The sequence below is a fragment of the Arabidopsis thaliana genome, chromosome 4 (assembly GCF_000001735.4).
Source record: "Arabidopsis thaliana chromosome 4, partial sequence".
In the NCBI taxonomy this organism is placed as follows: domain Eukaryota; kingdom Viridiplantae; phylum Streptophyta; class Magnoliopsida; order Brassicales; family Brassicaceae; genus Arabidopsis; species Arabidopsis thaliana.
The window spans coordinates 13,653,133-13,678,030 of record NC_003075.7 but is presented as its reverse complement, the minus strand read 5'-3'; the positions used below and the strand labels follow the sequence as shown (position 1 = coordinate 13,678,030).

At 36.0% G+C, this 24,898-nt stretch overlaps 6 protein-coding genes across 10 annotated transcripts; 3 read left to right on the top strand and 3 right to left on the bottom strand.

The window, feature by feature from the left end:
* Nucleotides 1–975: 975 nt before the first annotated feature.
* On the bottom strand, nucleotides 976–2,494 carry BBX28 (B-box type zinc finger family protein). Its single transcript, NM_118865.3, has 2 exons — nucleotides 1,594–2,494; nucleotides 976–1,501 (listed from the first exon to the last, which is right to left on the bottom strand). The coding sequence occupies exons 1-2, from the start codon at nucleotides 2,176–2,178 to the stop codon at nucleotides 1,415–1,417; spliced, it is 672 nt and encodes a 223-aa protein (NP_194461.1). The 5' UTR covers nucleotides 2,179–2,494; the 3' UTR covers nucleotides 976–1,414.
* A 3,123-nt stretch (nucleotides 2,495–5,617) lies between these two features.
* On the top strand, nucleotides 5,618–9,355 carry AT4G27300 (S-locus lectin protein kinase family protein). The gene is made up of 6 exons (NM_118864.2): nucleotides 5,618–7,093; nucleotides 7,193–7,329; nucleotides 7,419–7,629; nucleotides 7,735–7,972; nucleotides 8,054–8,204; nucleotides 8,424–9,355. The coding sequence occupies exons 1-6, from the start codon at nucleotides 5,683–5,685 to the stop codon at nucleotides 8,721–8,723; spliced, it is 2,448 nt and encodes an 815-aa protein (NP_194460.1). The 5' UTR covers nucleotides 5,618–5,682; the 3' UTR covers nucleotides 8,724–9,355.
* AT4G27290 (S-locus lectin protein kinase family protein) lies at nucleotides 8,829–11,955 on the bottom strand (the record flags this gene model as incomplete). Of its 2 annotated transcripts, NM_001341844.1 has the most annotated exons (6): nucleotides 10,466–11,955; nucleotides 10,234–10,371; nucleotides 9,979–10,136; nucleotides 9,456–9,904; nucleotides 9,217–9,367; nucleotides 8,829–9,137 (listed from the first exon to the last, which is right to left on the bottom strand). In NM_001341844.1, the coding sequence occupies exons 1-6, from the start codon at nucleotides 11,748–11,750 to the stop codon at nucleotides 8,829–8,831; spliced, it is 2,490 nt and encodes an 829-aa protein (NP_001329181.1). In that variant the 5' UTR covers nucleotides 11,751–11,955. The 2 variants fall into 2 exon arrangements, with proteins under 2 accessions (NP_001329181.1, NP_194459.4); NM_118863.5 differs by lacking the exon at nucleotides 10,234–10,371 and having other exon boundaries at nucleotides 10,466–11,801.
* Nucleotides 11,956–13,409: 1,454 nt separating this feature from the next.
* Nucleotides 13,410–14,616, top strand: AT4G27280 (Calcium-binding EF-hand family protein). The gene has a single exon (NM_118862.3). The coding sequence runs from the start codon at nucleotides 13,869–13,871 to the stop codon at nucleotides 14,259–14,261; it is 393 nt and encodes a 130-aa protein (NP_194458.1). The 5' UTR covers nucleotides 13,410–13,868; the 3' UTR covers nucleotides 14,262–14,616.
* Nucleotides 14,617–14,659: 43 nt separating this feature from the next.
* On the top strand, nucleotides 14,660–16,830 carry AT4G27270 (Quinone reductase family protein). Of its 4 annotated transcripts, none has more exons than NM_118861.5 (4): nucleotides 14,660–14,810; nucleotides 15,136–15,229; nucleotides 15,992–16,254; nucleotides 16,336–16,830. In NM_118861.5, exons 1-4 carry the CDS (start codon nucleotides 14,788–14,790, stop codon nucleotides 16,571–16,573), a joined length of 618 nt encoding a protein of 205 aa, NP_194457.2. In that variant the 5' UTR covers nucleotides 14,660–14,787; the 3' UTR covers nucleotides 16,574–16,830. The 4 variants fall into 4 exon arrangements, with proteins under 4 accessions (NP_194457.2, NP_001329265.1, NP_001329266.1 ...); NM_001341842.1 differs by having other exon boundaries at nucleotides 15,100–15,229; NM_001341841.1 differs by having other exon boundaries at nucleotides 14,660–15,229.
* A 4,915-nt stretch (nucleotides 16,831–21,745) lies between these two features.
* WES1 (Auxin-responsive GH3 family protein) lies at nucleotides 21,746–24,452 on the bottom strand. Its single transcript, NM_118860.5, has 3 exons — nucleotides 24,002–24,452; nucleotides 22,813–23,741; nucleotides 21,746–22,722 (listed from the first exon to the last, which is right to left on the bottom strand). Exons 1-3 carry the CDS (start codon nucleotides 24,325–24,327, stop codon nucleotides 22,139–22,141), a joined length of 1,839 nt encoding a protein of 612 aa, NP_194456.1. The 5' UTR covers nucleotides 24,328–24,452; the 3' UTR covers nucleotides 21,746–22,138.
* Between the last annotated feature and the right edge of the window lie 446 nt (nucleotides 24,453–24,898).

Here is a 24,898-nt window from a genome sequence, read left to right as displayed (position 1 = left end):
TATTGTGACAATTCTCGATTCTCATGCATACATTTTCTCATGAGGAAGCTACCAAATATGGAACTAATCAAAAAATCATTTCTATACTCTCGCATGTTTAATTTATTGATCCAGTCATAGAGTTTCAAATGACAAGTTTCATATCTCCTGTTTCCAGTTTTGAATTATTATATTTGGAATTGACGATGTCGTGTGAATGTAAATTACGTTATGGTTGAATAAAATGAATGAATGTTAGGTTTGTAGTTAATTAGTGTAGTTTAATCTAATAGTCAAACTCAACGTACGGGATAAAGACTGATCCGTTAGGTTTTTGGTTTGACTTTAGGAATTGGAACTATGGACTAATGGTTGAAGTATTTGACGCTAGTCATGCGTTGATAGTGAAACCCAGCGAATTTCCTAACAAATATTTTCTACTTTCTTATATCGATTTTATAATGAGTTTAAATTTCGAATGTTTTGTTTTGTTTTGTTGGAATCGTATAAAAACTTATAAATTGAAACAATATAAGAATTTGCGTTAAAAGAATATGTAGTTTAAATGAGAACCACATGTTTTATTCAAATTAATTCGAGAGAGACCCAACTGTCCAACCCCCACAACACCAGTTCCTCGGTAAGCCAGAGAATCAAGTGGTTAAAAAAAAGAAGGGATAAACGGTTTTGATGTATGTATATAGGACCCAAATGACACACACGAAACCAATAGGAGTAAAATTTTAAATTAAAATCGAAAGAACTATGGTGAACAAAGATGTGATCCTGTCATGTGAATGAAGAACATGGTGAGATAACGTTATAAGGTAAAACATGGGGGTGTCAATATTTTATGGACCATCAAACACAGTTCACAGACGCGGCAGATATGACAGGTTCAATGTTCTTGGCGAATGAATGTAACCTCAAGGACCCATTACATTATAAAAATCTCTCGAAATTTTATCATATTTAATTTCATTTTCTTTGTAGTCCCCACAATTGAGTGGTCGAAATTACAAAGCAAATCATATACTTTATTTTTACGGTATGTGTATACCATTGTGTCCATCTGCCACCAATCTCTCCCCCATTCCTTTTGATCCATTGAATATAATCATATAACATAAGTCATAAACTTACGAATCGAAATTAATTTACTTACGTAGATTAACAAAAAAAAAATCAACATAATAATGATATTGATAAGAAAAATAAAAAGTTAAGATTTGATTTTGTACGACATTCAAAGAAAGAAAGAAACTACCTCATCTCTAAAACAAAGTATTGTCAGAAAACTGAACGGTGGTGATTTACTTAAACAAGAAAAAAAAAGGAATCAACGGCTGAGATCTCTTCTTGTTTTGGAGATCGCAAAGATCGGAGAAGACGATGTATCGGCGCCGTTCATTCTGACGATACGGTAGAGTGTGAGTTAAACAACAACCGTTGATTTAAACGCCGATCGCTTCAACGGCCGAGAATAGTTTGACCCTTGAGCTGAAGAGCTTCCGATCTCATCCTGCATTTTCCAAAACAACGAAACCGATAATTAAAACCAAAACTTTCTCTGTTAATTTCCCGACAAAATAGTTAAAAAAGATAGATCCATACATCGGAGCAGAGAAGATCTGAATTCTCTCTAGCCCTCGTCCTCTTCGTCACTGAACCTCCGCTTCCTCCGTCAGAAGATGAAGAACTCATCACCGGAGGAACTTGCGCCGCCGCAGACCACGGCACAACTTGATTCTCCGCTTCCTCATCATCACCATCCTCATCATCATCCTCATCCTCATCGTCGCTGTACTCTTCATCCTCATCTTCTTCCTCATCATCATCGTAAGACTCCGCGTCGTCACCGTCACCGTGATCTTCTCTAATCCGATCTTCTTCGGACTCGAAACTATTAACCTCCTCCTGACCACGATTCTCCGATAAAACTCTGTTTCCACGGCCACCGCCGGCGTTTTTAAGAGCGACGCATGACTCGCAGACGGAGAAAGTTGGGCCAAGACGAAGCCCAGTAGCTTTCCACGGCGTAAGAGACTGACAAGCGCTACAGAGAAGACAACGCGTGTGTTTAGCTACCAAGAAATTAGCGCCGTGAACTTTACCGTCGCAATCCCAACATAAACTAGCTTGATCTGACTCGCAATACATTCTTGCAACACCGTTACATAAATCACACTTCTTCCCCATTTTAATCAAAATCAAACTCTTTCTCTCTTTCAAGTTTCTGTGGTTGTTCGTTTTGTGTCTATGCTTTGGTTCCTTGGAGAGATAAGGAAAGAAGAAGAAGAATAGGAAAGTGCAAGTTGCAGGATTTGGGATATTTTTCGTGGCGAGTTTTCTGTGATTCAACAATTCTTTGGAGGCTAGTTTCGTCTTTTTCTGCCTTCTGCTAAAAAATCTATTTCTCTTCTTTGGTTTCACAATGACTCTATTTTATATAGCACCTTCCTTTTTTTTTTATTCTGTGGTTAGTATCCATTTCATTTCAATTTAACTTTGTAATAACGTATAGTATTTAATCAATTAAGGATTGGTTCAACTTAAAAATCTTTTTGCTTTAGAGATGGGTTTATCACTTTAACCTTTATTTGAGATTTTTGTTTGGATAATTATCAGATCTATATCTGCTGCAATTATTTAAATTACTTGAGTCAGTAATGTTTTCTTTATTGTTTTTAGCTTTATCCTTGTGTTTTATTTTTTCTTGTGGATAAAAAATACTGTTTCACATTTTCTACTTAGAATCATTACAGTTTAAGTAAAACACATTAATTATGCGTTATTAGGATAAATAAGTTTAAATGATTTTTGAAAACCAGTTATTAATGCGTATGGGCCAAAGCCAAACCCCGTTTGTACGTGGCGACAAACTCATGGTTCAGTTTCGAGATATTTTTTTGGGAGAGATTTATTTAGTCGATGACGTGGCGAGATCTCAGCCGGGGAAGGAGGAGAGCGAGATTCTGTCCCGTCCTACGTGGACGAATCAGGTTCTCAATGGGCTTCGTAGCCACGTGAGCCCACCTGGGATTTGTCTGGACCATAACACAAGTTTAATGGGCCCCACGTATCTTTGTTCAATTATCTTTCCCTCTTTTTTTATAAACCACTTGTTTTGTTTTTTACTTCTCTCCCATACTTCTTCGCTTCCCAAACTGATCCAAAACATCTGTGTTTCTTGCGAGGATAAGATAACAATGAATTTTTAAATTACAAAATAATATATCGGTATTGGGGGAGAATAAAAAACTTTCTAATATGGTACATAGTAGGCGAGTATTTGTTTACTTGGACTATAATTGTTTAATGTTTTTTTTTTTTGTTAGATATGGTTATTTAATCGTATAGTTGATTTATTTGTGGCTCTCACGAACCCATTGTAAGAAAAACAAATGTTGATTAAACTCTGGCCACATAAAAGATTGTGCTTATGTGGAATGCTTTGATTTGGGGAAATCCTACGTGGCGATCGACGGTGGTGTGAAGAATCAAAGGAAGATGAGATGTCATGATGAGAGCCACGGATACACAAAGTCTCTGGTGAGTGGGTGTGGTTGTGGTTATGGCTCATTATTGTGGCTTTTCTTTTTCTTTTTTTCCTCCATTGTGTGGATAAGAATTTTGGAACAAGTCAGAACTTTGAAGAAGAGAGATTCATATTCAAAATGTGTGTGTATATATAATATTGTCAGAATAGTTCAAATACATCCCTTCTTGTTCTCATCTTTTAAGAGATGTGGCATGTATCATGTATGTATGGGGCTATGCGATATGCAGTATTGATGCCAATTTTTGTCAAAAGAGTTTTTTTTTGTGTGTTTTATTAAAAAAAAATATTCCAAATAAAATTAAACGCCAAAATTTGAAAAACTAGCTGTTTGTTTTCTGTTTATCTTTGATTTTATTAACTTAACTATTCAACCACTAAAATTAAAAATGCTGGATTGTTTGTTGTTTTAAACCAGCTTAATGAATATAAAAGCACGCCTATTTTGTTTGATTGGTGATCGATCTAAATATCTAATAGTCTAGTCATCCCATCCAATTTGGATTCGAAATCCTATCTTTGGTTAGAACGATCAAATTATGCCAATTTGTTTGTTAAACATATATATTTATTAGAAGACTACCATTTCATTTTAATTTAGAGAAGTAACCAATGGTTTCGCTTATGTCAAAGTCTTTGATTCAAGGATCGATAAAATTTGAATAAGAAAATGTTGTAACGAACAAATGAACATTCAATGATCCATCAATAAATGTTTTATGTATATATATATATATATATATATTCTATATTTGAATAAAACCAATCAATAATTCTACTAATGCTCCCTACAGAAAAACCACACGTTAAAAACCCTTAAAATATATCGACACGATTGTGAGAAAAAGACTAGCAAAGAGACAATGCATAAGCTAAGAAGGCCTAAGGGATGATGATTAACATGGGCCTCTTTTTGTACACGTTTTTTCTTTCCTTTCCTTCTTTGCGTTCACGTTTCTTGGTACACGTATCTCTTACAGTCTCCACGTTGAAGTGTAAGCATTACAGAGCTCTCTCGCTAGAGACAACGATGATCTTATACCTGTTACGTTCATGTGCCAAAATTAGGTCTTCATTTTCTATTGGTACATGTCAGTTTGGGCCATCCGGTCACTATTATACACATATGGTCTATATTTTTAAAAAAACTTCTTACTTGCCAAATAATTGGTCCACTAAAAAATAGTCGGAAATTACAATAAACCGGACCCTTAAAATCAATAGGAAAACTCTGGATCTTGGCTTCAACTACTATTGTTGTAAACTAATGTTTTTTCGCCTCCAAATTCCAATCTCTATTTTCCTAGTGAAATACATTTTATTAACAAATTTGCGAATATGTTAAAGATTTTGAATACTAGTAGCCAAAAGAAAAAAAAAAGAAAAAACTGTTGTTCATGGAGGCTTATTTAATTTCTAGAAACGAAGTTTCTGTTCGATAGAGGTTCATCTCGATCGATCATCAAGGAATCGACTTGGAGAAAATAGACAAGAAAAGGTTTCAGTCCACTACGAAAAGCATACTTAAGAAAATGGAAGCGTGGGCCGTATATGGGCCTTAAAACAATTAGATACAGGCCAGCTACGTCTCTAAGTTGAGTAGTATTTGCGTTGACTGAGCCATGTCACGTCAGGACTTCACCTGTGGGTCGCCAACGATTGGCTATATCCACCAGATCAATAATGCAATGCATGAATTTTACTTGAATCGTCGCAATGTACATATCAAACTATCAATGATCTGATTCTGACCACTCGCTCCCTTATATGGTGACTAAGTCAAGGAAGATTAGCCACATCTATTTATTGCTTTTGTCCTTGCTAGGCTTATACACTCTTAATCTGAGAAACTTCCAACATGGCCATCAAAACTTAATGAGGAATCATATCTTGTCTCTGGCGTTCAAACAAAACACCCTAATAATTTTTTTTTTCATTCTGAAGAAAAGTTTTATCATTGAAGTTCAACATCCACAGACAATCTGCATTGAATTTATCTTGACTTGTCGCTTATGCCAAGTTGGGTTGTACGAAGTTGACAAAAAAAATAAAAAAATCTGTATGTGATTTTCATAATGTGTATTATAATGATTGCTTTATTTAGTAAAGAGTCACAAAACTAGAAAGAAAAAAGGTTTCATTCGATGAGAGAAATTCATTCTCTGTTTTCGTTATCTCTGTTCTTAATTTCATCTTCTCTCTCTGTTGCTTTGGATTATAATGTCATCACTCCAAAAGAATTCCTTAAGGATGGAGATACCCTTAGTTCTCCAGACCAGGTTTTCCAACTTGGGTTCTTTAGTCTTGACCAAGAAGAGCAACCTCAACATCGGTTTCTTGGCTTGTGGTACATGGAACCATTTGCAGTCGTTTGGGTGGCCAACCGAAACAACCCTCTCTACGGCACATCTGGATTCTTAAACTTGAGTTCCCTTGGCGATCTTCAGCTATTCGACGGTGAACACAAAGCCTTGTGGTCATCATCATCATCATCAACAAAAGCTTCTAAAACAGCAAATAATCCTCTCTTGAAGATATCATGTTCAGGGAATCTCATATCTAGTGACGGAGAAGAAGCTGTGTTGTGGCAGAGTTTTGATTATCCCATGAATACAATACTCGCGGGTATGAAGCTTGGGAAAAACTTCAAGACACAAATGGAATGGTCTCTATCATCTTGGAAAACCCTAAAAGATCCATCACCAGGTGATTTCACGTTGTCTCTAGACACTCGAGGTTTACCACAATTGATCTTAAGGAAGAATGGAGATTCGAGTTATTCCTATCGCTTAGGATCTTGGAACGGCTTATCCTTCACCGGCGCTCCAGCTATGGGACGTGAGAATAGCTTATTCGACTACAAATTCACGTCGAGTGCGCAAGAAGTAAACTACTCGTGGACTCCACGGCACAGAATTGTCTCAAGATTGGTATTAAACAACACAGGGAAACTCCATAGGTTTATCCAGTCGAAGCAAAACCAGTGGATCTTAGCAAACACTGCACCAGAAGATGAGTGTGACTACTACTCTATATGTGGAGCTTACGCAGTTTGTGGGATTAATAGCAAAAACACACCTTCTTGTTCATGTTTACAAGGGTTCAAGCCTAAATCAGGTCGAAAGTGGAATATTTCAAGAGGAGCATACGGGTGTGTCCATGAGATTCCAACCAACTGTGAAAAGAAAGATGCATTTGTGAAGTTTCCAGGTCTGAAATTACCAGATACTTCATGGTCTTGGTATGATGCAAAAAATGAAATGACACTTGAGGATTGTAAGATCAAGTGTTCAAGTAACTGCTCTTGCACGGCTTATGCGAATACCGATATTCGCGAGGGAGGAAAAGGTTGTTTGCTTTGGTTTGGTGACTTGGTTGATATGAGAGAGTATTCTAGCTTTGGACAAGATGTTTACATAAGAATGGGTTTTGCTAAAATAGAGTTTAAAGGAAGAGAAGTGGTGGGAATGGTCGTTGGATCGGTGGTGGCAATTGCAGTTGTTTTGGTTGTAGTGTTTGCATGTTTCAGAAAGAAGATAATGAAGAGATATCGAGGTGATTTGTTTTTTTAGTTTCAATTTTGTTCTTAGAACTTACGAGATTGTCTCTCAAGTATTTTATATTGAAATTTTGGTAGTTACTATTTTTTTACAGGTGAAAATTTCAGAAAAGGGATTGAGGAAGAGGACTTGGACTTGCCTATTTTTGACAGAAAAACGATTTCTATAGCCACTGATGATTTTTCATACGTGAACTTCCTAGGAAGAGGAGGTTTTGGACCAGTTTATAAGGTTGAATATAATGTAACCATCACATATTGCTTTTATAGTACTAATTAAAAATCTTTAATTGTGATTATTTTCTTTGTAAATTACTGCAGGGTAAGTTAGAAGATGGACAAGAGATTGCGGTGAAGAGGTTATCCGCGAACTCAGGACAAGGAGTGGAAGAATTCAAGAACGAAGTAAAACTAATCGCAAAACTTCAACATCGTAACCTCGTGAGGCTTTTAGGTTGTTGTATTCAAGGTGAAGAATGTATGTTGATCTATGAGTATATGCCTAACAAAAGTTTAGACTTCTTTATATTTGGTAAGTTCTTACTTTACAAAGTCAATCTCATGATCTTGGTGTAGATTTTTTGGTAATTAATGACCATATATATTGCTTAACTTTATAAAATGATTGTGAATAAAGATGAAAGGAGAAGTACAGAATTGGATTGGAAGAAGAGAATGAACATTATCAATGGAGTAGCTCGTGGGATTCTCTATCTTCATCAAGATTCAAGATTGAGAATCATACATAGAGATTTAAAAGCTGGAAATGTTTTACTAGATAATGATATGAACCCTAAGATCTCAGATTTTGGATTGGCTAAATCTTTTGGGGGAGATCAGAGTGAATCAAGCACAAACAGAGTCGTGGGTACTTAGTAAGGACACTCCATCACCCTATCTCTATATCTATCTTTGTGTAGTAATTATCAAAACTGTAATGCTCTAACTACTTGCAGTGGTTACATGCCTCCGGAGTATGCAATTGATGGACATTTCTCTGTGAAATCTGATGTGTTCAGTTTCGGTGTATTAGTACTTGAGATCATAACTGGCAAGACGAATCGAGGGTTTCGTCATGCAGATCATGATCTTAATCTTCTTGGACACGTAAGTTATCGCTTTCACCATTTTAGATCACTTTTCAAAAATCAAATCTCATTTTAGGATTGGTGAAAATTCATGGAATTAATCTCTATGTCAAAATCAACGAGCACTAATTAGGAGTTGATTCATGCCATTTATACACTAAATTAGGTCTTTTACAATATTGTGGGATCCCAAACAAAACCGGCCATCTTGAAACTTGTCTCCTTTTCACTATATTAGGTGTGGAAAATGTGGGTTGAAGACAGAGAAATAGAAGTACCAGAGGAAGAGTGGTTGGAAGAGACAAGTGTTATCCCAGAGGTACTAAGATGTATTCATGTTGCTTTGCTTTGTGTTCAACAAAAACCAGAAGACAGACCAACCATGGCTTCTGTTGTCTTGATGTTTGGGAGTGATAGTTCTCTTCCTCACCCTACACAGCCCGGTTTTTTCACCAACCGGAACGTTCCTGATATCTCTTCATCTTTAAGCTTACGTTCACAAAACGAAGTTTCCATCACAATGTTGCAGGGACGGTAGAAAAATCAAGCTTATATATAAAACTACAGTTGGTTAATGTAATGTAATGTGTCACCAAAGAAGAAACAATCAAACAATAGAATATACAAATATCAGTTACAGGGTTTACCTAGGATCTATTACACTCATGGTTTGAAAATTATTGGAAGGAATCTCGAGATTAATCGACACAGTGTCGGAAAACAAGAGATTTCGTTCGTTAAAGAACCCGGGCTGCCTCGGATCAAGAAGCAACATTTCACTACTCAACATCAAAACCACCACTGACATGTTTGGTCTGTCTTTAGGATCTTGTTGTACACATAACAGACCAATGTGTATCACTCTTAACACTTCAGAGATATCGGTACATGACTCATTGACAGCTTCATCGATTATCTCATATGCCTTATCTTCTAAGAATTGCCTCCAAGCCTGAAAATTTATAGTAATTAGATAAGATTAGAAGAACATGATCGATGGGTTAATTTTTCTGCTGCGCTAATGTACTTACGTGTCCAAGAAGGTTCAGCTTGTGTTCTTCATTACGAAATCCGCGGTTTCTTCTTCCTGACACTATCTCTAATACCAAAACTCCGAAGCTAAATACATCAGATTTCAATGAGAAATACCCGTCGATTTGATACTCCGGCGACATATATCCACTGCAGAAAGATAGTTTTTTTTTTTTTTTTTTTGAGTAATTCAAAATTTTACTTGCTGCATTGAAGTAAAAAACAGAGTTAATCTTACTATGTTCCAACCACTCTGGTCGTGTTTGCTTCAGTTTCATCTCCTCCCAAGGTTCTAGCCAATCCAAAATCCGATATTTTCGCATTCATATCAGAATCAAGCAACACATTGCTTGCTTTGAGATCTCGGTGGATGATTCGAAGCCTTGAATCTTCATGGAGATACAGCATTCCGCGAGCAATCCCTTTGATTATTTCCACTCGTTTAGGCCAATCAAGTTCTCTACGTCGTTCTTTATCGAAAATGAAAGAATCCAAGCTTTTATTCGGCTGATACTCGTAGATAAGCATTCGTTCTTCTTCGTCCACACAATATCCAAGAATCTTCACAAGATTTCTGTGTTGAAGCTTTGCAATCAGCTTGATCTCGTTCTTGAATTCTTCTACCCCTTGTCTTGACGTTCTTGATAGCCTTTTTACAGCAACTTCTTGTCCACAAGCCAATGTTCCCTGCTCAAAGAACAAAACATTTTACCCTTTTTGCACACAATCTGAGAATTAGACAAGAAGTTTTTTTTTGTTACCTTATAAACAGGTCCAAAACCACCTTGTCCAAGTTTGTTCCCAGCAGAGAATCCACTTGTAGCTTCTGAGACCGTGTCAAGATCAAGAAATGGTAATTCAAGATCTTCTTCCTCTTGTTTCCTGCTTGAAACACGGGATGATTCGCGCTGCAAAGTTTCTGAATAAAACAACGGGTTTAATAAACTTATAGAGCACAATAGAAAAACAAGAGATACTTAATTTCTGAGAGCTATTCAACTACAATGATCATTTACCTTTTGTTGCAAGTTTCTTTTTTTTCATGTTGAAGACAGTCAAACCAATGCAAAGACAAAAAAGAAACAGAGCAGTAGATAATACTATTATGAGTATCATCCTTATCTTTCCCTTCACGTAATGGATATTGTACTCATCTGTGATCGAAACGGAACAAAAAAGAATATTCAAGATTTATAAATCATTCTATAGTAAAACAATGTTTATTGTTTCACAAGTCTTAAACCTTACCTATCTCAGAAGAAGCAAGCCTCACATACAGATCTTGTCCGTTTTCATTATACTCTCTTATATCAATCAAATCTCCGAACCAGAGAATACATCCTTTTCCGCCATCTCTAATGTCGAAAGGCGAATAAGCCGAGCATGTACAGTTTCTCAAGCATACCTTTTTGCATTCATTCAAATCCATGTTCTTATCATACCACGATGTTCTTGTATCTGGTAACTTCAACTTTGAAATCTTCAGAAAGCCGTCCTCTCCTTTACCACAATCCAGTTTCACTCTCCTAACACACCCTTCGGACCAATCCCCTGCAACCCAAGCCTGTGGAGTTTTAGCAACAAACCCTTTTAAACACCTACAAGCGGGAGATTCATTGATGTTGCAGCTTCCGTAAGAGCCACACAACGTGTATTGATCACAACTATCCATCATAGCCGATAAATAGAAGTTCCAACTTTGAAGGTTATCGACCCAAGTGTAACGTTGCAAAGCTCCATTCGGATTCAGCTGCATTCTTGTCAGCACTGAAGGGTTTTCAAGCTTGTAAGTGTAGTAAACTTCTTCCTCCGTGAAGACATACTCATACCGATAGATAGGGTTAGGTTTTAGGTTTGGCATACCGGTGAATCTTAGACCGTTCCATGGACCAGTCCTGAAGACAACAACCGAGTTTTTCTTCAGGAAAAACTGCGGAACACCGTTTGGATCCATTTTATTCGTGTAGTTACCAGTTGATGGATCGTCTATTGCTCTCCAAGATGTCAAGAACCGGTTTAAACCGGTTACAAAATTAAGACCATATTTCATTCCTGGAAGAAACATATCTCCTGGGTAATCTAAACTCTGCCATATGTAATCCTGATCATCCCCTGAGTTTCTCACAACTAAATTACCTGTATCAAGAATCTGAACAATTGGGTTTCTTAGGCTGGCTTTCTGGGAAGATGGTGAGGATGATGATGACCAGATGATGTGATTCCGGTCATTGAAGAGGCATAAGCTCCCATTTTCAGATACTTTTAGGGTTCCTGAGAGATCGTAGAGAGGAGAGTCTCTGTTAGCAACCCAAACAACGGTCTGGAGAGAGATTTTCTTGTACCAAATTCCGAGATAACGATTTCTTGATCCTCCTGGAGAGAAAAAACCAACCTCGAAGCTCCCACCTTGCGAAACAATGGTGTCTCCATCTTTTAGAGTCTGGTTTGCTATGAGGATATCAGTTGCTTGTGCCAAAAGAATCGTCGAAAACAGAGAGATGATAAGCAGATGAAGCACATTAGTGGCTTCCATGGCCGGTTCTGTGGAACCAGAGAGCGTGGAAACGAAGTTGGTATATAAACAATGATGATAGTCAGTTATTTTATTTGTTTAATTACTGGAAATATAGAGAAAATTGTTTAAGTTAGGTTCCATGGAATATAGTTTAATATGTGTAAATGAGAGAGACATGGAAGAGAATTGTAATGAGTTGCTGTCCAGTATCTTGCGTCGTGATATTATTTGCTCTTAATGTCAACCACAACGTGCCTAGAGATTATATATTTGTAGTTTTATACGTGTTTTATAGGACAAATGGTGGAATGATTCAATGGAGATGCAAAGTTACTTGTCAATTGGAACTAAATAATGCAATTTAACTAAGATATAAAGAAAACATCAAACAAAGTTTAGTGGGGAGCTTCTCAATCTAAAGAAAGTAAGCTCAGAAAGACAGAAACCATTGAATATTCAAAACAAAAAAACAATCCACAGCTTAGCATTTTGTTGACCGACTCATATAAAACTAAAATGTTGCGACGGGCTTTCTCGACCAGACTTAGTTAAAATCCGCCACGATCAGTGTTGCTGATTCAGCATGTGGGCCGGCCCATGGTTATCTGTTAGTAAAGCTTCCACGTAATCTAAGAAAACAAAAAATGAGCCGCATGGATTAAGAAGATAATGTACACTTTCAAATATATGATGAATTATTTTCAATTTTGTGACAATAAAATAGGTTATTATCAATTCTGAGACAGTTTAAATGTTACGATACCTTTTATCTGTATCTTAGATAAACATGATTCAACAGATTTAATATTTCAATAGCAAATTTTATTTATGAGAGGTTTTAATAAGAGCACAATGGTTTGTCAGCATTAAGAAGACAAGCTCATTAAGAGGCAAGAGTAAGACCAAAGATATCATTAGCCAGGAATCATGATTTAATGTTCGTTCTTTGAACTTGACTCTTTTTTTTTTTTTAATGCATTGAATAAGCATTATTGAACTGCGATTTTCGGTTAAATAGTACATGAATCATGAAATAATGACAATGGTTATCCAATAAGCAAGATTTTGGTTTGATTATATATAAATTAAAATAGAGACATGCAATTAGAGAACGGGCAGACCAAGTAGTAGAATATTATGTCGCTGCATTTAGTTTTGCTGACGATGTCTTTGAATAAGGGACACCAACATTTGATTTAATCAAATACCATGCATAGAAATGTCACATACCAAGTTATAGTAAATGTTAGTCAAACCTTTGATATTTCGTTTGTTTGAAGTTGCAACTTGCATGCAAGTCATAACTCGAAAGTCTTTTTTTTTTGTTTTTTTGGGCACAACTAAGTCGAAAGTCTAGAAAACTGAATGTCATGGATAAGTTGATGCATTCCACAGCTATTTAATTTTTCAAAACTAACTGAGATAAAAACATATTTTTGAAGCAAGTTATAACAAAACTTAAACTAATTACACATTTCGTGAACTTTGACAAAAGTAATTTGTAGTAGTAAATATCATTAAACATACCCATCTCCAAAAATCGAAATAGTAACTACAATCTATACTAAAAAAAACTGTGTGATCAGGCAAAACCAGTATTTGAATAATTCCAGAGTAATTTTAAGTCGAGCCGACCTTAATCTTTAAAGAAAAAGAAAGAAACATATTTTCGATAATCAATCAAATAAACAAACTCAAGTCACTTGCCGATGAAAGTGGTGGAAATTTCCCATAAATAAACAAAGGAACAAACAAACAACTCCTCCATTTCCATTACTTTACTCTTTCTATTTCTTAATATAAACGGACGATTTTACCCTCCATCTCTCGCCGTTTTCACACTATGAGCTTTCCACATCCCTTTACGAAGTGACGATATTACCCCTAAAAGCGACCTTCCTCGAAGAAACCACATACCAACAATCTGAGAGATTAATCGCAATTTCCCAGACACGGGACCTTCCCTCATTAATCTTAGCTGGCTTCCATGGATGTTCCTTCTCAGAAATCCCAATTTCTCTTCCTTTATATTCTCATTCACTCCTCATTCTCCTCCTCAAATCAATAACAACGATAAAAAAACAAACCTTCCTTAACCAGAACCAAATTTCAGATTTTTAAACAACATAAGCTCTAATGGCGTCACCAAAGTCACCCACAAGACCAACCCAACAAAACCCACAACCCAATTTCCACGATTTTCTTCCTACCATGGCCGGAAACCTAGGCGGTGAAGGTCTGATCGGAGAGCTATGCAACGGCTTCGAGCTTTTGATGGACAGAGAGAAAGGTGTCATCACGTTCGAGAGTCTCCGACGTAACGCTGCGGCGGTTCTGGGTTTAGGAGATTTGACTGATGAAGATGTCCGGTGTATGATTAAAGAAGGTGATTTTGACTGCGACGGTGCGTTGAATCAGATGGAGTTTTGTGTGTTGATGTTTAGGCTTAGCCCTGATTTGATGGAAGCGTCGCGGTGTCTCGTCACGGAGGTCATTGAGGAGGAGTTTGGCTTCACGCGCCGGCATTGACACTGGAGAGATTTGGGATCCCTTCCTCTTTTATTTAATTCGATTCATTTGTTACCTTTTTCTTAATTTTTCCATTAATGTTACCATTCACATAATTCTTTTAATCATAGTACTTGATACTATTTTTACACTTCAGTTTATATCTTTGATCAGATGTGTTGAACATATATAAAATAAAGAAAAAAATTCATAAACTAGACTGGTGATGACTGTATCACAATATCGATTTGTAGCACACACAAAAAAATCATCATCCTTAAGCACTATCAATGATGTGTTGATTATAATGCTTAATCTTTCCATGAATAAAAGGAGATATGTTAATTAGGAGCTATCTAGTCAAGCTTTTACAATTAAGGTGGTTTACTGGATCAAAAATAAGTTAAGGGGCAGAAATATAAATTAATAAGTTTTGGGTCGTTGACTAAAAATTCTCGAAGAGCTAGCTATAACAACAATTTGGAGCTAGATTTTCTGCGAAAACAAAAATCAGAAAAGCTTTCAGAGGATCGAGCGCACTTCTTCAATGGCGACCAAAGTTTACATAGTGTATGTGAAAATTATCTTCTGTCGTAATGTTTTCTTTCTCTGCTCGAACACTTATTGCAAATGCGCGATCATCGATCGATCTCACTGATTGAAAAATCAGCTTTGATTAACTCAAATGACTCGATTTCATTGTCGCTGATCTCAAAGTCGCAGTGTTGTATACTTGTTCACTGTGAATCGATGATTTTCGCTGTGGTTTAATATAATTGTCATTTGTAATTAGAATCATGGATTTGTGTTGCTTTGCCTTAATTTTGTGATGGGTTTGGATTTTAATGTGGAGATGCAGTGAGTGGTGCCATTGACAATTTGGTGAGTGTAATAGGTACTACTCAATGTATGGTCATGTGGAGAAATTAGCTCAAGAGATTAGGAAAGGTGCTGCTTCTGTTGATGGTGTTGAAGCCATACTCTGGCAGGTCAGTGCTTGGTTTACTGCTCTTTATTGAGCTTTCTTACTCATTGTCAATTTTCATCAGCACATCTGATTCTAGGATACAATGAGAGACAGTTTCAAGTGACTAGATTTCTTTGAAAATTTAGGTGTTGAAGTTAAAAACTTGTTCTTGTATCTGAAAGATAGGGAATTACATTTCTAGAGTTTTCTGTTTTACTGGAATATCTTTTAGCTGCCACCATTCTTATGCTATTTTAGTGATTCAACACTACTGACGGATGATGACTACTTATTATAGGCTAGAACTTTTGGAACCAATGAGAGACATTTATCTTAACCTGCATTGTCTTTTCGGCGTATCCTATTGTCTTATCTGCGTTGAACAATGTGTGCTTCACTGAGTTTATTTTGCTAAGACGAATGTTTGTTTGACTCTCTACTCCCTGAAAGAAAGAAGAAATACGCTCTTAATTTTGATTTACTATACATTGTAGCTGCCAACATTCTTGACAGTATTCGATGTCTCGAGCTCCTTTATTTTGACTAGTCACTACAAGTTATTTCCTTTGTGTTCAGAACCAAAACAAAACTATAGTATCCTATTGGCATATTTTACCATAACCTCTACTTTTAATGTATATAGTGTTGCTTTCCCTTAGTTTATTTACACAAAAGGGCATGTTCCTTTATTCTGCATCTATTTTCTGCCGTCAGTGTTTCTGATCATAAGTTACCTGTAAAGAATCATTGGAAGAAGTATTGAGCTAGCGTTTGTTCTTGACAGGTACCCGAAACGCTCCAAGAAGATGTGCTCTCTAAAATGAGTGCACCACCAAAGAGTGATGCTCCTATTATCACCCCAAACGAGCTCGCTGAGGCTGATGGATTTATCTTCGGCTTCCCAACGAGGTTTGGTATGATGGCTGCTCAGTTCAAGGCATTTTTAGATGCGACCGGCGGCCTTTGGAGGACTCAGCAACTCGCCGGTAAACCAGCCGGAATCTTCTACAGCACAGGGTCCCAAGGTGGTGGTCAAGAAACCACCGCGTAAGTTTCTTTTCACAATCCAAACAGCATTCATCAAAGTGACCACTTGCTATATTGTTGACAAAACGGATTTATGTGTAGATTAACTGCCATTACTCAGCTGGTTCATCACGGGATGATCTTTGTCCCGATTGGCTACACATTTGGTGCCGGAATGTTTGAGATGGAAAATGTGAAAGGTGGAAGCCCGTACGGGGCGGGAACATTTGCCGGAGATGGGTCGAGACAGCCAACGGAACTGGAGTTGGGGCAAGCATTTCACCAAGGGAAGTACATTGCCGCCATAAGTAAGAAGCTCAAGGGACCTGCTGCTGCTTAGAGCTCTCTCAATAAGATAATATTTTGATTCTTTGTTGGCATTTTGTGATTTTTTTTGCTTTGGAATTATGCAACACTGATTGAGTTACTTCAGCTCACAGCAATAACATAACTTTGCCTTGGTTTGTAAGTTGTAACTGTCCCACTTCTGACTTGGGTTAAAGAGAAACTCACATAGTCACATGTACTAACATTGTTGCCCACTAAACTCTTTCGACGGTAGTTTAAAGTGGCCCACTAAGGCCCATCACTTGAAAAGTTAGCCCAATAAATTCATTTATCCGAGTTGAAATATCCAGAACTGGACTAAATCGGACCGGCTTCAAAGAAGTATCACAGAAAAAATTTACTGAAGAACTAAACTATCCGTTTAAAAGTTTACACTATGAGAATCTGAATTTCACAGAAAAAAAATCAGTGATAACAAAAAGAAATTGTATATATTTCACTTATAACGCCTGTTTTAATTTAACCATTATGCCTTTAACTATCCAAACTCCAGAGGAATAAACAACTTTAGCTATTACATTATTACTAGACTAAAAGATTAAATTGAATTTTTGTGGATTGGTCATATATATAAGATAAGGAGAAATGGAGGGGACCAAAATTGTCTTATAACTTAGACTAGTCGAACAGGAGGGATCAAATTGGTTTGTTCGATTTAAAGTGCGACTTAGATGATATAATTTGGTCTAATAAATCCAAGACATATAAAACAAAATAATTGAAACTTAAAGATGGTTGCTTAATTTGGCCAAATATTATAATATATTCAAAAAATTCCATGCAAGTATAGTGCTAAAAAAAGGTATTAATAAATCCAAAATAAACTTGTCCCGGATTTAATAATAATAAAATCTCACATAATAATTCCATTGTTGTTTGAAAGAGTGACAACACTATGTTGGGTATAAGTTGTTGCATGTGCAAGCCCCGGAAAATAAGTATTATTCCCTTAAATTGACGTATCAATTTGTTAGGACAAAATAGAAAGTCCAAATGAGTAGTATCGTAAAGCAATTGAACTCATTGATTTGAGGTCAACAAAAAAATGAACACATTGGTTCAAGAAAACTCAGGTGGGTCATGTATTAGAAAGTATTGGTTAGTTAATTGAATAGTGTCATAAAACCATAGTATTACTACTATCCCACTGGTTAACGTAACTTTTTTTTCTATAATCATCACAGTTCATGTAACTAGGCATATTAAAATATGTTAACAAATTTCATGTGGTTGGTTCGTGGACTAACAAATTGGTTCGATAAAACTAGGACAGAAAAAGAAGATATGTATGATTGTTTTTGGAAAACGATGGGCATAAGACATAAAAACACTGCATAACGCATTATGCGAGTATGCATGTATATTATAATGTCTCAGTTCTAAACAATACATGATGAACTTGTTTAATTATAGTTTTGTCATTCTTAATAAATAACATTATAAATATCATGTCATTGTCCCAATGTAGCAACAAAAATCATTAACATGGGCATGTTTACTGTTTCATCATCAAACTTTTTTTATATACAATATACAATATACTATCATTTTTGTTATCTCAAAGAGAAACAAAAAACGGCATTATTTTTTTTCCAAAAGAAAAATAAAACTAAAACAAAAAACGGCATTAAAGAATAATGTTTAGTGGAAGTCAAATAAGTGACTATGGTTTTTGGCCATTGGAGAATGCAGATGCAGAGCATGTGACTTGGCCTTGGAAACTTCTTGACAAAGAGATAAAAAAAACTTGTAGATAAATGTGACTGAACATATCTACATTACGTTATTGTATTTATTGTGGACGCGTTATTAGAGATTTATCGAATAAAATTCTTAATTGATTTCTTAAATAAGTGCATATGAATAATCCAAAACGTCTAAATCCTTGTTTGTCTTCTACAAATTATTCAAAGCGTGAGATGGGAAAAATTGTAGAATTGCAAAAGTCGTCAGACAGTGTCGTTTTACTTCAACAGTAAAAATGGGCCAAGATCTCTGGTCTACACAACCCACTTTGTAAGCCCGAAAGAAGACCAAAGCTATGTCTACCACACGGGCGGGAGTTTTGTAAGGGACCCGGTCAAAGTCAACTCTCATCACACGTGTCCATGTCTTTGTCTCTTTGAGCGATATGTCCAGTTGCAACCTCCCAAAATACTTACACCGGATTGTTGTCTGCGCCATCAAAAAATTTCTATTACCCTTATTCATTATAGACAACTGATAGATATTAGAGAAATGAGAAACCTAATAAAAGATTAACACGGTATAGCAAACAGAAAATATATTCTGATGAAAATATCTTTCTTCAGACATGCTACTTTGACATAATAGAGAGTGTAGATGTTGATTTTATGGGACGACACGAGTCCAATGGTCTAATGTTGTGAGTCTCAAAACCTGATATCATTAAGAATATATGTGTCTCAGTTTTATCATCCTCAAGAATATGTCTAAGTCTTTTCACCTTAGGTTTTGTAAAATCTTCATTAAAACATTAAAATCTTATCAACTTCATTAAAATAGCTTCTAAATAGGTTTTGAGGAGAGAAAAAAAAAAAAAAAAAACTTTATCCTTCTTGAAAATACATTTTCACATTGGAAAATAGTAAAAGGGCTAGGCTATGTTTAAGACAGTATCACGTGAATGACCGTGTGTTCAACTGTTCCTCGACTCTGGTGGGTCTAAGTCAATGCAAGCTTGTGGACACTTGTTGAGATCTCAGTGGGTTGTTAAGAAGAAAACGGTCTTTGAGTCCCCACAGACAGTAGCAGTGAACCGGTCGGTTCTGTTCGAGTTTGTTGGTTTTGTCTGTTTCTGTTTTTTGGGTCTCGTGTCTCAAGTCTCAACTTATCTACAGTTTTATTTTCCCCGAGTCCATTGTTGTTTTTCCCTATATCCATTTTTATGTCGGGATATAAAAGCATACAATTTGATTAAGGTCAAGATCGTAGTGTTGATTCATAAGTTAAAGTTCGGTAAAGAAAATATATGTAAATAAACAAATTATAGACTATACTAATTTTTTGTTGTTGAAATGACTATACTAAATTTTGAGCTCTCTTCTTCATAATTTCCATAGAAGAATGTTACCTTCTCAAACACAAACACAAAAAATGAAAAAACATAATGTTAAATTTAGAATCTTTGAAAGTAGTGTAACTATAAGGAAATTATAGAGATACAGTATTATTTATGTAATTAACAAAATACAATTAAATCTATCTCCAACTATCGTTGTTTCTAATTATCAAATCACACACATAAGAAAGAGTGGGTTGTGACATATATAAGACAAGACAACCTTATCTTTAACGTCAGTGGCGCAGTAGTACTCAAGTACAGTTTCTCATTATTACAAACATTTAACGGTAAATTCTAAAAGTATTAGATATAAGTACAATACACTGCACTTGTACAAAATTATTGGGTTTCATGGGTCTCTATCGGTAAAATGTCAGACGTTTGCCTTTTCTTCTTCTTGTAAAGGACACTATCTCAAAACATTAGTTGTTGTCTTATCTTCTCAACCATGAACTATATGTACGTGTACCATTATTAATAATAACAAGTTTTCGTTTTATTTTCACATACTTTTTTCTTGTTTTAATCTTAGATTTATATCAAGGGTGAATTAGGTATATAACCAAAATTCAAAGTTTAATTAAGAATATAACATCATATATATATAAATTAAGAAAGTATCATATAAGGATTGAGAAAAGACAATTTTGGTGTGGAGTAGTTTGTGAGAGATGATTTATTAACACCTCGTTTAGTTTTCACCCATTTGTATGTTTTTGTTATATATCTTTATTAGATATATGTTTCCAAAAAAGAGATTCTAATTCTAAAATTTATTAGATAAAAATTTATATTTTTTTCTACATACAACATAGTTTGAATTTTTAAAATCGGATTTGATTTTATAAAATAGTAAATAGTGTTTATAAGTAAAAATATATTGTACTATTTTGGATGTATAGAAATAAAATATTGTACTATACTATTTTGGATGTATAAAAAAACTATACTCTAAGATACAATATTGACAACCTAAGCAATCAGATAACATAAGTGGTATCTAAAAAATCTACTTTATCCTTCTTGTTTGTTTGTTATATGTTAACGGATGCAACGCGAATCTATTAAAAGAAAGTGATGAGAGTTTGTATTTTGTAGGTTTGTAGCCTAACAATTTTACAAAAAAAATCATTTTCACTAGTTAGGAAAAACAAAATGTGTGAAGATTCTGAGAAAAAGGAAAGTGAGGTGACGTGGAGATACAAATAAAATGCTAAAGAAAGAGAAAAAAGAAAGAGAGAGGAGATTGAGAGAAGAAAGAATAAAAGACGAGAGAAAGTGGAAAGAGGGAAAGACTTAGAGTGAGTTAGAAAGAGAGGGATAAATATAATATTATTATATATAATATAGCTGTTTTTTTTGTTTTGTGTTACTTTATTAATTTATAAATTTTCGTTAATTATTCTTTCAAATTTCCCTTATACTTTTTATCAAAAAACAAAAAAAAATAAAACTTTTTACCTAGTTTTGATTAGAAAAGTTTCACTCCAATCCGGTTGATAAAATATTGCTTGGATAGTCGTATATGTGGCTATATTTCTCCGGAGAAAATGAGAAATCAATAACCGCAAAGATAAAGTTTTGAGGGCCAAAAAAAAAGTTTTGAGGGATGTTTAAAGAGAAAAGAGTATGACATATGCAACTTTAGAGAAAAAAGTAGATGAAAATATCAAAAAATTGATCATGAAAATGAAATGTCAATTGTGGCTTAATTGTATGTGTGTCAGTGACTCAGTGTCATATAAAGAAAACCACCGTTCATTTTTTTATAATACGATTCATTTTAAAATAAAAAAGTCTGTCAACGTAACAATAATTCCAGGCCAGTGTTGTTGTCTTTGATGCTCACATAGGGAACAATGGTATCTAGACTTGATTTTTTTCTTTACTTTATTACTAACGTTCAAGATGACCAAATCTGAAGAAAATTATAGGAACTTATTTCTTTGTGGATGCGTCATTCTATCACGTACGTTAACTCCTTCTGATCATTTTCGTAAGTGATTTTGTTATAAGAAAACAAATTGTCTGTGTATCATTTATTATGTAAAGGCAGTAAAGCCATGAACAAAAAAATACATGATTTTGCTTTTGCTTTGTTTAGCAAACCCAAAACGAGTAAAGGTCACATTTACGTTGTTACCAATTTCTTAATTCTTTAACAAAATCATCTTAGCAAATTGCAATTTCACGTTGCTTATACATGATAAAAGTCCAAACAATTCCGCATTAAACAATAGAAAAATTTGGAGGCTCGAGAAAGAGTGATGAGAGTTGGTTGGAGAAAACATGATTTGCCTTTTGTACAACTGGTTTTCAAACCCACAGGGACTATGGATATTAAAAGGATAACAAAAAAAAAAGAACAAAAGATTAAACTAAAATTAAGATTAGAGAAGACATCATCATTTGCAAGTCCAAGTCCCAAACCTTCTAGCTCAAAGAGAGTCTCTTCACGTTCCACATTCCATCTTAGTTACTCCCCCACTGTTTGTGACCAGGAACCCATTTAGGACACTTGGGGCTGAAGTAACTATCAACAACCCTTGAGTTCAATAGCTCGATAATTGGAGCAAACTTCACGCATCTCGGCGTCTTATACTGATTAATCGATGCTCCCAAGCTGATTGCGTAATCCATGAGCTTATCGAATGTCCCTGGCTCAACAATCTTGATCTCAAGCGGGCCTATGGACTTGTCACTAACCCTTCCTTGTCTATAAACAGTGTTGAATGACTCTTCTACAGCTAAGCAGCAGTCCTCGAAGACCGAAGGAGGGATCGGTGTGTTTCCATCCAAACATAGCTCCCAAAACAGGACATAATGGCCTGGGATGGAACTTGTGTCTGCATAGCTCGTGTACTCAGAGAGTGAGGCATCAAATGGGACAAGGTGTGTCACTGCGTTCTTCACCGCGTTCTGAAGCTCAACCTCGTCGGTCTTGTCGGAATCTATGCTCAAGACCACATTTTTGCGACATATGAAACTGAATTGAGGCGCTTTGTTCTTGAAACCAGTCACTCTCAATAAATCACCAACTCTGTATCTGCAAAGCCCTGCAACAAATACACAAAACATTAGAACAGACCCTTAAAAAATTTCTAATCTTTTGACTATAAATGAATCAAGAAGTTTTGTTTTCTTACCGGCGTAAGTGGTGACAACAAGCTCGTATTCCTGACCAAGCTTGACATCAACTAGATCAACAAGCTCTTGTTGCTCTTTCTCAGTGAGTGCTTTAGGAAGGTTGATGGAGTTAGTAACACCGTTGTTTCTATGAACAGGCAAGAACTCGAAATAAGCCATGGATGGTATGAGCGTGTAAGAGACCTCGCTTGGTTTGCAGAGTGGCCTTAGATTCACACCAAAGTAACACTCAGAGGAAGCATACATTGTGCAGACAAGAGGCAAGCCATTACTGTAGTAGTCCAAAGTTGGAATGTATTGAGACATTGTCCCGGTCACAATCACATCCACATACTTTGTGTTAGGCCACAGCCTAGTAATAATCCCTTGCCAGGACGACTTCTTGCACTCAAATTCCACGAAATCAGCTAGCTTTGGGCTCGGTTTAAGGATCTTGGCGACCGCCTCACGCACTGAAGGATCGGTGATCAGGGAACTTAGAGTCCCGGTTCTGATGTCACGGACCAACTCGATCCAGTGTTTCTCAAGAAACTTGATGGCTCTGATGAATCCAGAGGCGAAGACAGCGCCGACTCTAAGAACCTCCTGGTGTTGACATAAGCCACAAAGCATCTGAGAGTACATGCTCTGGTAAGAGTCAGAGCAAAGGATGGTCTCGTTAGGGCTTGTGTAGTTGGTGTAAGGATCATAGGGTCTTTCTTTGAAATGGGAAGATTTGTAGTAACTGGTTAAGACAGGACGAGCAGGGAGGCCTCCTGGAGTCTTGGATTCGGACTTGATGAACAAGAAATACATTCCTTTGCCGTTTTCGAGACCAGGAACGAACTGGCTCATCACAGGCATCAAGAGACTGTAGAGGAGTGATCTCCTGTCTAGCTCCTCTTCGATTGTTGGCATTAGCTTCCTCTCCCCACCAGATGTCCCAGAGCTGCCAAACAGAACATATATATAAAACCTTGTTAGCCTCTTTAAGTTTTGAGAAAGTTATTATAGTTTCAACCTTTTGGGTACCCAGAAGAAAAATAATCAACTTTCTAGAGTACTCATCGCCCAAAAACAACTTATGGATCTTCAAACTATATGATCAACCAATAACTATGAAAAATATTTTTGAAAGAACCAGGTAAGAAAAAAACAGAGCATCGAGCAAAATAACACAAACAAAAACAGAGTATCCAGAATGTTTACCTTGTGAGGAACTCAGAGATGGGTTTGGAAGAGAGGATAGGTGATTTATCACCATTAGCGATCCTGTTGATCTCAGGCTCAATATCTTCGTAGGTGATAACGGGCATGATGTTTTTGAAAGTCTCACGGTCAGTGCGACCGTTGAGGTCGTGTCGCCTGAGATACTCCACGTCAGCATTGCGGGTCAAGATCTCCTCCAAGACTTGTCTTTGGACTTGGTCGGCGTTAGAGGTGAGTTCTTCGATCAACTGAAGCTTTTGCTTGTTTTTTTGGTCAAGCGTCAGATCGAAAACCTCTAAAGATTCTTTCTTTGGTGCCTCAGGCATGGTTTAAGAGAAAGAGAGAAGTCTGAGAAAATGATTTGTGAGAGAGATGAGTAAGTAGATAAGCTTATGGTTTTTGCAAGCTTTTAGTGTGTGAGGAAGAAAGAAAGAGAAAGGGTCGATATATATAGAGGAGAATGGAAGGAAAGGAAGGTGAAAGTAGAGAGTAGAGACACAATAAGGAAGATGAAGGGTATAATCGTAATATGCTAATCAGTTAATCGAGGAATTAAGTGAACGCTTACTATTCGTGCTTTAAATTGCACTAATTATATAATTTTAATTTCGTAACAAAAAAAAAAGGATTGCGACTCTTTTTCTCTCTTTCCGTATTGGTCAAAACCTGTACCGGATGGATAAAGATGGTCTACTCTAATAATAATGACTTCTCTAACTATATCATTCTTCATTCATACCATTTCTTTCTTCTTATACTTTAATAGAGAATTCCATGTGACTATAATTGCTATGAAGATTTTAGACTTAGCATATAATTGAGCTGACTTAAGCATATATATAATTGTGAAGATTTTGTAATGAACCACCAGTTTGTTACTTTGTTTGCATTTACAAA